At 42.3% G+C, this 11803-nt stretch overlaps 1 protein-coding gene across 2 annotated transcripts in view; it reads right to left on the reverse strand.

The window, feature by feature from the left end:
• Positions 1 to 11349, reverse strand: part of MDN1 (midasin AAA ATPase 1) — a 102476-nt gene extending 91127 nt beyond the window's left edge. For both annotated transcript variants that reach the window (XM_074896040.1, XM_074896039.1), the window contains exons 1-5: positions 11194 to 11349; positions 3904 to 4130; positions 3061 to 3285; positions 1414 to 1521; positions 1148 to 1340 (exon numbers count right to left, since the gene is read on the reverse strand). In XM_074896040.1, the coding sequence (XP_074752141.1) occupies positions 1148 to 1340; positions 1414 to 1521; positions 3061 to 3285; positions 3904 to 4130; positions 11194 to 11298 (858 nt within the window). In that variant the 5' untranslated portion in view covers positions 11299 to 11349. The remainder of the gene's footprint in view (positions 1 to 1147; positions 1341 to 1413; positions 1522 to 3060; positions 3286 to 3903; positions 4131 to 11193) is intronic.
• Between the last annotated feature and the right edge of the window lie 454 nt (positions 11350 to 11803).

Genomic DNA, 11803 nt, shown 5'->3' on the forward strand with positions numbered 1-11803 from the left:
ACTACACTGTATACCAGGTCAGTAAAATACCTGTAGCTATTAAAAAAATAAAAGCATGCCTTTTCGGGAAGTTCTCTCCTCTCTCACAGACAAAGAGTATCCCTTCAGTAATCCAGTTTATAGCACAGCTGAGCTTCTGCACAGCTGCAGCAGCTATGACACTGGCATGGGTGTAAGAATCTCCTGAAACAGCTCTACAGTTTCCCCTCCTGCAGTGAATTTCAAACCACACTTTCAACCCTATAAAAAAGCTAGAATACAGCAAACTTGACTACAGGAGTTGGGGGGCTGGGGGAAATTTGGGAAGAAATTCCTCCTTCCTTGCTTCTGCTACTCAAGAAATTCTGGACACTGGTAGTCTTCATTCATTTCTTTGTCCTTCATTTGTAGATCAGTGTCACAAAATTAAACAGAAAAACTCAGCTAAGAGTTAATCTGTAACTAAATGAGAAAAACAGTCAAAAACATCTGCTGTGGGTACAAAGAAGAACCTGAACAGTACAAGATGAAGAGCATCTCAAGAGAAAAAAAGCTAAATACCGTTTGCTCAAATTATGCCTTTGATGGACTTCCTAAAATTATAAGGCACTACATTCTGCATTACACTTCACTCAAGTGGAAAAAGTAAGTTCTTGCTCACTTCCTCTCACCTTTTTCTGCCTTCTAGAAAAGTAGCAGCTTTATTTTCCTTTTGTTTTAAGAAAAGAACTAAGAATATGTTTGAACAAAGACTGTTTGTAAGATGTTTCTATAGCACAAAAAACCCCCTACTGCATGCAAGTAAAAGCAACTGTGCCAGATCCTGGATTTACTCACATACGGAACATCAGCCTAACTTGGACTGGAGGAGAAACTATGTAATGCTGAATATTTTTTGAAGTATGTTCATAAGAAACGCTACAAGAAGATAAAATGACCAGCACTATTATGCCTTCATCACTTCATCCCACTGCAGAATTTCTTTGCAGTGTCTGTATTACACAACACTAGCTTACAACACACATCAAGAAAGCTAAAGATACACACGTTACCCATAGGATCTCAATAAGCTTCAAGCAGGAAATAAAGTCAGTTCACCACATTTAGAGATTCTTTGGAAAAAAAAAAGAAAAAACCAAAAAGGGTCAGATTTAACTCCGTTACATACCTGCTCTTCAGAAACAAGCTGTAGTCTAGGCAGCACAATACCACATACAGCTACTACATTTGCAGAGAGGTCGCCTGATACAATATATCCTTGCGTATATTGCAGTTCTTTCTCCTTTTGCCAAAATGAGGAGTCCGGATTGGCCAAAACAAGGGCTTGTTCCACATTCTGCAGCTGAGATTCTTCTAGTAGCCTGTGAAATGCATGTTTATTAACTCAACTGAAAGCCATCAACAAACAGCGTTCAAGATTTTAAAAGTTCTTACTTGAGTCTGAAATGTATCAGCTCCTCAGGATTGAATATCTTCTTCAGGAAAGATAATTTATGCTCATCATTCATGCATGTAACCAGAGCAAGACAGTTTGAAGTATACCTAAAAATTATTTTTAGAACAAAGCATATCAAAACATAAGTCTTAAGAAATAAAGTTTGACAACTGTTAATCTCAAACCAAAATAGCAAGTTTGAAAATACTTGCAGAGCACTTTCGTCATAGAAATTATTTTAGTGCTATGCTGAACATTCTTTAAGATTAGAGAAATATCTCAGACATGAGAAAAGCACTTATATCATGGCATATTTTATCATTTATATACCAACTAGCTAATCTTTCTCTGAAGGACTGAATGATCAACAGAAATACAGTAAAGAGCAGCAGTTTCCCAAATAAATGAAGGTTAACATATGAGACAATGAAAATTAGGTTTTCTTTGCCCAATTTTTTCTTCTCCTCCTCCCCTTTCCCTTTCAAAATTACCTTCTACGTTGTATTTCTAACATAACCCTAACGCAATGAACTGAAGACTCAATGTCAAAAGAAGCCAACTACTCCTAAGTCTTGACTTCATTACTACATAAAGTTGTCTCACAACAAAAGGACATTTGTACAAATTCTAGAACACTTCTTTATTACACTACTGTTGTTACCTTCCAAGAAGAAAGCTTTCAATAAGCTGGGGGGTGGGGGTTGTATGAAAAAAAAGGTTGGCAGAAGTAGTCATTCAGGACAAAATTTAAAAGTGAGCTCATCCACCTACTGAAGATTATTAGCTGAACACCAGGTAAACCAATTCCAGTCAATGAATTAGAAATTCTATTTCTTTTAATAAGACTAAGTGTATGTCATCCTGAAGAGCTTCACAACTGGCTGGTAGATAACACTGTTTTTTCCATCCTTCCAAAATTATATACATTATTTTAAAATTAGGTGTTAGTGACATAATTTTAGATTTCTGTTTAAAAAAAGACTACTAAAAACCTTTTCTTAAATAAAAGGCACCATCAGTCATGCTATTGAAATAAATGAGGTGGATCAGGTGACTAAGTTGAAGCCCTGCAGGCAGACACCTAACATAAAACGTCTGACCAAAACCACATGCAAAGTTTGGAACAAGGCCAATTAGGAAGCATAGCTTAAATAAGGTTTACAGAGACTGAGATGTCTATATACAAGTAAGAGAAAAAAACCCAACTTGTTAATAGCGTATCAATGCAGGATATTATAATATATTGTTGTAATGTAAGTTGGAGTGAGAGTAGATTCATTTCTAATTTTTTCTAGGATAACATGCCAGAATGCATGCAATATGCCAAGAGGCTTAGAGTAGAGGTGAAGTGATAAATTCAACATTTCCCATTAATCCAACTTGAGTAAATTGCAGTTATTTGAAAAAATTCTTCAGAGCATAGCTTTAAGCACAACTGAGAGCTAGCCTAAGTTTCACTTTGTGACAGATCACTACCGCTTTCAAAAGATCAGGAAGAAGCGAGAAGCACAGATACAGATAACATCAGCACAGATCTTTCTGGTATTAATTTAAATTGTTTTCTACTTGCATGTGAACATTGCTAAATACAATTCTAGATACAGATATATCTTTTCAATTGGGATGATCTGGGAGGTTTAACTTACCATCGGACTAAAGTGTCATGACTCCTTAGGAGTGGAATACACACGCTCCAGTCCCATAGTTCCCGGAAAATCGATTGCTCCTTTTGTAAAAATCTATAGGCTGCCTCCATTAGGTCCCGTAACTTCATTCGTCTGCGCCCATATCGGACTGTGTTTGCATCCGAGCTCTCCAGGAAAAGCCTCTGGAAAACTGGTGATGTATTCTTAAAGTATCTTAAAGCAAATCTGTAGAAGAAAGAGAGAGAAAGAGATGGAACACAGACATCTAAGCCAAGAAGAAAGGAAAACAGTCACTAATAAAAACATTGGGACAGAGGTCTTGAGACAGTAATTGACAGTACAGTAAGAACTAAGGCCTATATTTAACTTTGTCCACACTTGGGAAAGACAATCACTTCAGCTATCAGCTGACAACACACACTTTACCTTATTAGAAATCATTACTTAATTATCAAGGGGAAACCATACTGCCTTTGGTGAAATCTCTTTGATTGCTCTTGTTTACTGAAAAAGTAATACTGATATTCTTACTTTTGTAACTTGTATTCTACTGGCCAACAGGTCTAATCTTAAATGCAGAGATTCTGGTTGTGAGAAATATTCATGCCAGCCGTTTTGTTTTTCTTTGATCATTAAGATGAAAATCAAATTAGATTGTACAACACAATTTTAAAAAGCTGTGTTTAAGATTCATGTTTTCTAAATCATTCTTTCAATTCAAAACACATTTGTGACTCTGGGAGCCAATCTAAATTGTAACACCACCTCCCATTACCAGTGACCACTAACAAGCATATAATCCCTAAAGTCAAACACTGACCAGAGAAATATTATGTTACTCACGGCAAAACATCAGGGTGGTCAGCAACCAGCTTGCTCATTGCTACACACAGCCTTTCATGCCGATCATGGTTGATTTGGCCACCAGCTTTAATGGATTCTGCATTTCTTTCCAACAAATCCAACAAGATCGGCCGAACTTGACGGCCAATCAACAGGGTACATTCTTTATCCAGTAATAACTGTGCTAAAGTATCAAGGATGCACTGACGATCCTGCTGAGTCCAAATCTAGAGCAATGGAAAGTAAGAAGGGGTTAAATGGGAAATGATCTGGACTTCAGAACTATTCAATGCAGGATTCACAACGAGTTTTACAGGAATAAAGCTTTCAAAAAATAGAAGGGAGTTCAAAATTCCCAATGGAAGTACCTAATTGTCACAGCTCTCCATATTTTTTTTAAAAAAAAAAGGAAAACAGAATGAGTGATATGCAGAATGACACACTAAATAGAAACTATAAAAAGTCCCAAAATCCTAAATTATATTTTACACCTGAAAGATAAAAGCAAATAATTTAAAATATTTTTTAAAAGAAAAAATTGGGAGAATGTTAGAAAAACTAATACATCTTTGTTAACAGAATTCCTACTGATCAACAGCTCGGTCTCACGATAGCCACAAAACATTCAAGAATTTGAATTCTTAAAGTTTTAAGTTGCATCATGTTCACTCTTTTCAAAAAAGAAGCATTCAATCATTCATGATCACAGTCTTACTTCTATATTTCTGACAGCAATCATAGTGAGCAACGCTCTTAACAAGAAACAGTTTTGAAGTTGAGAATTTTTTTTCTTTTATATAAGAGTATGGTCCTTTAAAAATATTATAATATTTTAAAAATAATAATAAACTAAAATAAAATATTGCACTTTAGCATAGATAGAAAATATATTCATATATGGTAGGAAAAAAACAAACCAAAACAACACACCCCCACCCCCCGTACACCCCCTCTCACCCCCCCCAACCTTCTAACTTTGTTACTGAAGAACAATCATCTATTTCTTGTGTCTTATGCCTAAATTTCTCTGCTCTTTGAGCTCATGTTATTATCCAAGCATTTCTCCACTTCCATGATATTTAGCATATAATGTGGTATTAATAATTTTGATTTGCGAAAAATCAGGATTATGAATTTGCACCGTACTGGTTTTGCCTTTAACTTTGATGCTCCACTCTCCCCTTCCCTGCTGAGTGAACTCTTAGCCTATCAAGATGACTTTATCTTTCTTAGCAAACAGCTGTAAATACAGCTAGGCAAAGCAACTTTCCAAACAAAACAATTCTACAAAAATATTCTGCGATTCAGGTAGTCTTTTGTTTTAGCAACACCAGCAGCCAATTTCTGCTTCTCCTAGACTTTTGTTACTCAGCTAAAACCTGCTCCTGGGCCTGCAGACGGGATGGTTTAATTGTGTCGGGGTTTAACCCCAGCCAGCAGCTAAGCATCACAGCCACTTGCTCACTCCTCCCTGCTCCCAGTGGCATGGGGAGCAGAATCAGAAAAAAAGTAAAACTCATGGTTTGAGCTAAGAACGGTTTGATAACTAAACTGAAAGAAAATAATACCAAAACAAAATATACTAACTGTAACTAAAAGTTCTAATTTAAAAAGAGATAACTGAAAAGCAAGGCAAGAGATGCACAGTGCAAATGCTCACCACCCACTGACCAATGCCTGAGCAGTGATCAGCCCCTCCCAGGCAACTCCCCCCAGTTTATATACCGAGCCTATCCCTTTGGCTAGTTCGGGTCAGCTGCCCTGGCCGTGCTCCCTCCCAGCTTCTTGTGCAACTCCTCCCTGGCAGAGCATGGGAAACTGAAAAATCCTTGACTTAACAGAAGTGCTACTCAGTAACAACTAAAACATCAGTGTGTTACGAGCATTATTCTCACAATCCAAAACACAGCACTGTACCAGCTACTAGGAAGAAAACTATCTCAGCAGAAACCAGGACACATTGTTACGAGATAAATTGACTGCAGAGGTCCTACACCTTGATTTTGAACGGGTGACCTCCTAAGGCTACACCACGGTGGATATCCTTCTAGAATACATGCATATTCGTTCAAGCTCCTTGGGTCTCCTAAATTTGAAAAGCCATTCATTCCCTAGCAGGATGTACCAAATCCAAGAAACAGCAGTATATACACTACAAACATCAAAACCATCATGTTAATTGCAAGCAGTTTCTTACATGCTCTGAGTTCATTTTTACGAAACATGATATATGTTTATCTTTCATCTATCAGCAACATCAAAAATAATTTTTTTAATGGAGCTGAAGGTCTGCATTCATCACAGAGCAAGCAAGACACTGTCCATTACAGGGGATCGTGTTTTGAGTAGCAAAATGATTGACAAGCTGTTCCAAAGCAGCAAGTCTCAAATGAATTGGAGACAAACTCCACTGTAAAAAATAAAAAGTAACTTCAGTTTCCAAATCAATTACATCTTTGGCTACACAAACAAGGCACAACAGGGCGCTTAATTTATTAATCAGAGCTTTCAATATCAAATAGACAGTTAACGATAAAATAGTAAATAAATGACGTGACTCAGTAAAACTCTGCAGTTACACTACTACTGTAAAAGAAATCCATTCCATTAGGAATTTTGTGAGAGCAAGCAGTTTTTAAATCACCTCAGGATATACAAAACTGTTCAAAAATCATGGCAACATTCTCATTCTACAGACAGACTGTCTGATTTCAGAGCCTTTCAGAGTCTAAATTAAAAATTTTATAGAAAAGAATAATACTGTCTGAGGGGTTTTCTTTAACTAAAGGTGGCTTTGTGAAATACCCAACTTTCTGAATCAGCAGAAAAGGACAACTGATCTGAAAGTGTTTAATTCTGTGTTCAAATCTGGGATAGTAAATCTACACCTGTAGTTCTAAACACTTGCTTTAAGAAAACATCACAAAGACTGTCCCTCCAAATACAGAATATATACACGTTGTGTATTATTAATGCAAGAGAGTTTAAACAGAAGTACAGGTAGGAGTGAGACCTGTAGTCAAACACGATCCCAGTTGCTCCTTTACCAGCACGTTACACACCTCCTTCCCAATGTACACAGTACATTTACTCCGTGCTCACAAGGTACAGAAATGTTTATTAAGAACCAGCTTCCAAACCCCAAGATTACCAAGAGAAATTATTATAGCAAGGAACAATCTGGGCTCATGTGAAGGCTACATTTCTGATCACGAGTCACATGTTTCCACAGAATATTACACCACACACAAACAATGGGTTTTAGGAGTGAGAGGGCATAAGGGCCATGTGTGGAAAATCCTTTTTTCCCCTCAAACACACAATCTCAGCTCTGTTCCCTCACACAACCACTCTACCATTGTACGACTGTGCAGAAATCAATTTGGCAAGATGATCCAAATTAATCCTTCTTCCAAAGTCTTCCACTGGATGGAAAAGTTGAATGGATTTTCCATATCAACACATTCACGAGGTGCAGGATAAGAGAAGCAACAGAAAGGTGTGGCTTGGCATTGGGAACAGGCAAAAAAAAACCAGACTAGAACCCCTCTTTTGGGCAGCTGTCCAATTCAGAAAGGTAAAGCAAAACATGAGCCTGCATTCTTGTTATAAGCCACATACTTTAAAAAAAAAAAAAGTTTAAAACGGCAGGGGGATATGCAGTCTCACAGGAAAATAGTTTGAACTACCTGCAGAACAAGCTACAACTTCCTACACCTCCTCCACCACAAAGTATTTGATAAGAGTTAGAGACCACTCTTCCAAGGGTAGTGAGAACATTCTCTCTGACTTTGTCCCAGTGTATTCATTAACATTCTGTCTCCCAAAAATCATAGCTCTTCAAAAACTAGAAGCAGAATATGAGAATACACTCCAGGATGGATGCAAAACTGCAACATAACTTGACTTATTTATAATGCTACATGATGTAAAGCCTAATTAATCTTTCAAATAAAAAGCTGATGTCATAATTTAGGAAAAAAGCAGTCTGCCTTAGTTGCCAGGATGTCAGGACATTTTTCTGACAGCCATGAGTAGCTGGGTGAATTTGGGACAGCTAGGTCACTTCTTTTTTCCTACATTTATTTTTAAAAAATAAAGGAAAAAAGGAATAAAGGCACTTCTCAACATCAAATGCTAAGACCGAATGGCTATAAATAAAAGCTTGGAGTTATTATTAAAACAATTTTCCCTGCTACATAGAAAAATGAAAGATGCCAAGCTAAAACACAAACAGAATAGAACAGGAGATGCAGAATAGCATGCTCGAGATCTCCAGTTCACATAAGATGGTTCCATAGACTAAATAGAGAAAAATATCCAAAAAGGGTCAGGGCTTTTTGATTTGTATCTTTCCATACAGGCACAGTGGCAGATGCCAAGGGCAGAAACAAATAAGGAAATTTTGCACTGAAGTTCCATTCCTACCAGCATTTTAACCTTCACATTAATGAACTTCTCTACTGAAACTACATCATCCCACAGAGCCAAAACACATGCATTTACACAAAATCTGCATTTGGAATTCTACACCGGAAGATGTTCCGATTCAAGCAGACCTTTGGTAATACACATGTGCTGGGTTTGTGTGGTGGGGTTTCTCATAGCAGAGGAGGGGGCTACAAGGGTGGCTCCTCTGAGAAGCTTCTGGAAATCTCCCCCGGCTCCAAGTCAGACCCAGCACTTGGCCAAGGCCAAACCAATTAAGAGATGGTGACTGTGACTGCAATAACATATTTAAGAAGGGGCACCTGGGAGGGGATGTAGACTGTGAGGATGCGTTACAAGTAGGACACCTCTGCATACACTGAGGTCAGTGGAACCAAGGACGAGGAAGGGGGGGAGGTGCTCCAAAGCAGAGAGCCCTCCTCTATCCCATAGTGAGACGGAAGGGCCGCCCGCCCAAACACCCATGGGGCTCACTGCAGGAGCAGAGATCCACCTGCAGCCTGTGGACCCCACACCAGAGCAGGGGGCTGCACTAGGCCGGGACTCTGAGGGGAGAAGCAGCTCGCTGTTGTAGTTCAGCGCTGGAAGGACTGCAACACGTGGGGTGACCCACGCCGGAGCATCTGGAGACGAATGCATCCCGTGGGGAGGACTCAGGGCAGAGAGAGTTTGTGGAGGACAGTCGCCAGTCAGAGGGGAACACGTGGAGCAGGAGAAGAATGCAGAGGAGTGCTTCCCCCCTCCTTGGAGGAAGGTGCGGGGAACCGACTGTGCCCCCATCCCCTGCCCCTGTGCCGCTGGGGGAGGAGGTAGAAATATCGGAACAAAAGCTGGGCCCGGGAAGGGAGATGGGGGGGAGGTGTTTTAAGAGATATGGTGACACTTCTTACTGTCCTGTTCTGTCTGTTGTGTTGGTTTTGTTAGTGCTTGAATTAAAGTGATGTTCTCTTCCCCTAACGAGCCTGTCTTTTGCCTGTGACTGTTAAATGGGTGAGCTAATCCTCCCTGCCCTCATCTCAATTCCTGAGCCTTTTGTTTTATTTTCTCCTTCCCAGAGCTGGGGGGGGGGGGCGGGGGGCAAGTGGTGAGTAAGTGGCTGCCTGGTGCTCAGTTGCCCTCTGGGCTCAAACCACGACATAAAATCAAAATCACATTCCAGCAGTCTATGGAGCTCCACTGCTTATACAGTTTGCTTAAATTATCCAAAAAGTAGAAAGGCAAGAAACACTTTTAAGAGAGCTTTTCATCCCATTTTCCTCATTAAGAACACAAAAATTTGATGTACCTTTGCAGAGTTATAGTCAGCAGTAAGACCTAGTGAAGCTGTAGAGCAAAGAGCTCTCGATTTCCAGAATGCATGCTTGCTAAGTTACGTGTAAAGCAACCTGCAGGAAATCAGGTACGATGACTGGAGCTGTTTAATGGCAAGATAAGTTCAGCGTACTCCCAGATCTGTAGCTTCCAAGCTTGGAAATAGCAATTTAGTTTTCAAAAGAACGTGTCATGGTTCATTAATGTGCTGTTCCAAATCCTCTGCATATTATCACTCTAATAATTTCCACCTAGCAAGACTTTTAAACCTTAAGTATAACTCAAAACAGTCGCCAGAAGGGCACAGTCTCTTTCTCAGTCTCAGATCTCGGTGACTCACTTCTGGTTCACTGCTCCATATGCCTGCTACATCACATATCTGCATCATCCCCGTCTCGATTCTCAGCTGTTTCTTTCTTTTGAATAGCAGCTCTTCATCATTGCTTCCCACCAATTAGCATCAACTCTCCAACGCAGGAATATATATTCCTGTCAGTTTTTCTTTGATCCTATGATTTGTAGTGACAGAAGAAAAAGCCATCTGCCTACCAACACAGAACCTTGACTACCAGTATGAAAGCCTTCCGCAAACATAACTAGGATGACAGTAATTCAGACTGAAAGCCAGTATTCTGAAAAAATAAGATGATTTAGACATTTCATCCTCAAAGAACCGAGGACACTTCCTAGACACTCAAACAGAAATATAGATTTTGAGCCCCAAAGTGTTTACACAATGTAGGGACTTCAAAAGCTCTATCATGAAAAGTGTTAATAATATAACATGTGATGTGCTGATACTACATGTCTTCAAGTATTTCAGAGACAGAAATGATCTAGGCCTCAACTCTCCTAGATGGCAGGTGTGCTTTTCACAGTTTAGGCAGCCAAAGCATAAAAGCAGTGAAAACAGGAACGTGTTTCCAGCATCAATTGTGATTAAAAAAAGGAAGCAAACTCTAGATAGAAAATCAAGTCCTCTGCCTTTTTACCCTACACGCTGTTTTAAGGCAATTGAAAGAAGACATGCAAATACCACCAGGGTAAGATGCAGCAGTTAAGGGACTAGATCCTGTCTCAGTGCTAGCTCCCAGCGTGCTATCACGTTTTCAGAGTCACCCTAAGGAAGATACTGAAGATTTTAACTGCAGGGCAAAATACCTCCTTAGGAAGCGCAAGAGGAGGGGTACCAGGGGACAGGAGAGGATCTACCTCACGAGGTTCCACTCGCACAACCCTGAAAGGGTCGAGGAGGGGAAGAAACCGCACCAAGCACACACAGAGCGAGCGAGCGGAGAGCTGCCCCGCAGAGCGGCTCTGCCGACGGCCCCGGGGCGGGGGGGAGTCGCCAGGCGGCGCGGGCAGCAAACAAAGCTGTAGGAGGAGATGGCGGCGCGGGACCGGGGCGAGGGGGAAGGCAGCGCGGTACGTCCCCTTCCTCCCTTGGCGGACCCTGCGAGACCCGCCCGGAAGGAGGGCGGGCGGACGAGCGCCCAGGAGCCACCGCCGAGCCCCGGGCCGGCCGCTTACCTGCTTCGCCAGGAACCTGCTGAGCTCCGCGCTGCTCTTCTCGTTCCTGCGCGCCACCAGCTGCAGCGGCTCCGCCAGGCGGAACCGCAGATCCGCCGCCGCCATCGTCCTCCGCCGCCGGAGCGCGGGCAGCGCCTGAGGAGCGCGGCGCGAGGGAGGGCGAAGGGGCCGCGCGCGCCCCGCCGGCGGCGGCAGCAGCACGGAGCGCGCGGCACGTGGGGCGCGGGACTGACGCGCCGCTCAGCGCCGGCTTCCGCTTCGCCCGCGACGTCACCCGCCCGCGACGTCGCGAGCCGGAGGAAGCGCGGCCGCTCCCCGCCCCCCACGTGATGGCGCCCCCGCCATGCCGCAGCCCCCAGCACGCGCCGCTGCGCGCGGCCGCCGGGAGGCGTGGCCTCAGGGGAGGGCAGGGGAGCCGCCCCGCCCCCCGGCGGTCCCAGGCAGCCGCCCGGCGGCGGAGCGCGCCTCGGCTCTTGTCTCACGGCGCTCGGAGCGTGCGGGGCTCCGTCCTGCCCCGCGGAGAGTTCGCAGCCGTTGCCGCTGCAGAACTTGCTCGTAGCCGTCCTGGTCAAGGGCCACAGGCCGCGGCGCTCGCCCTCAAGCCCTTTAA

Source organism: Athene noctua, chromosome 1 (genome assembly GCF_965140245.1).
Source record: "Athene noctua chromosome 1, bAthNoc1.hap1.1, whole genome shotgun sequence".
Lineage (NCBI taxonomy): Eukaryota > Metazoa > Chordata > Aves > Strigiformes > Strigidae > Athene > Athene noctua.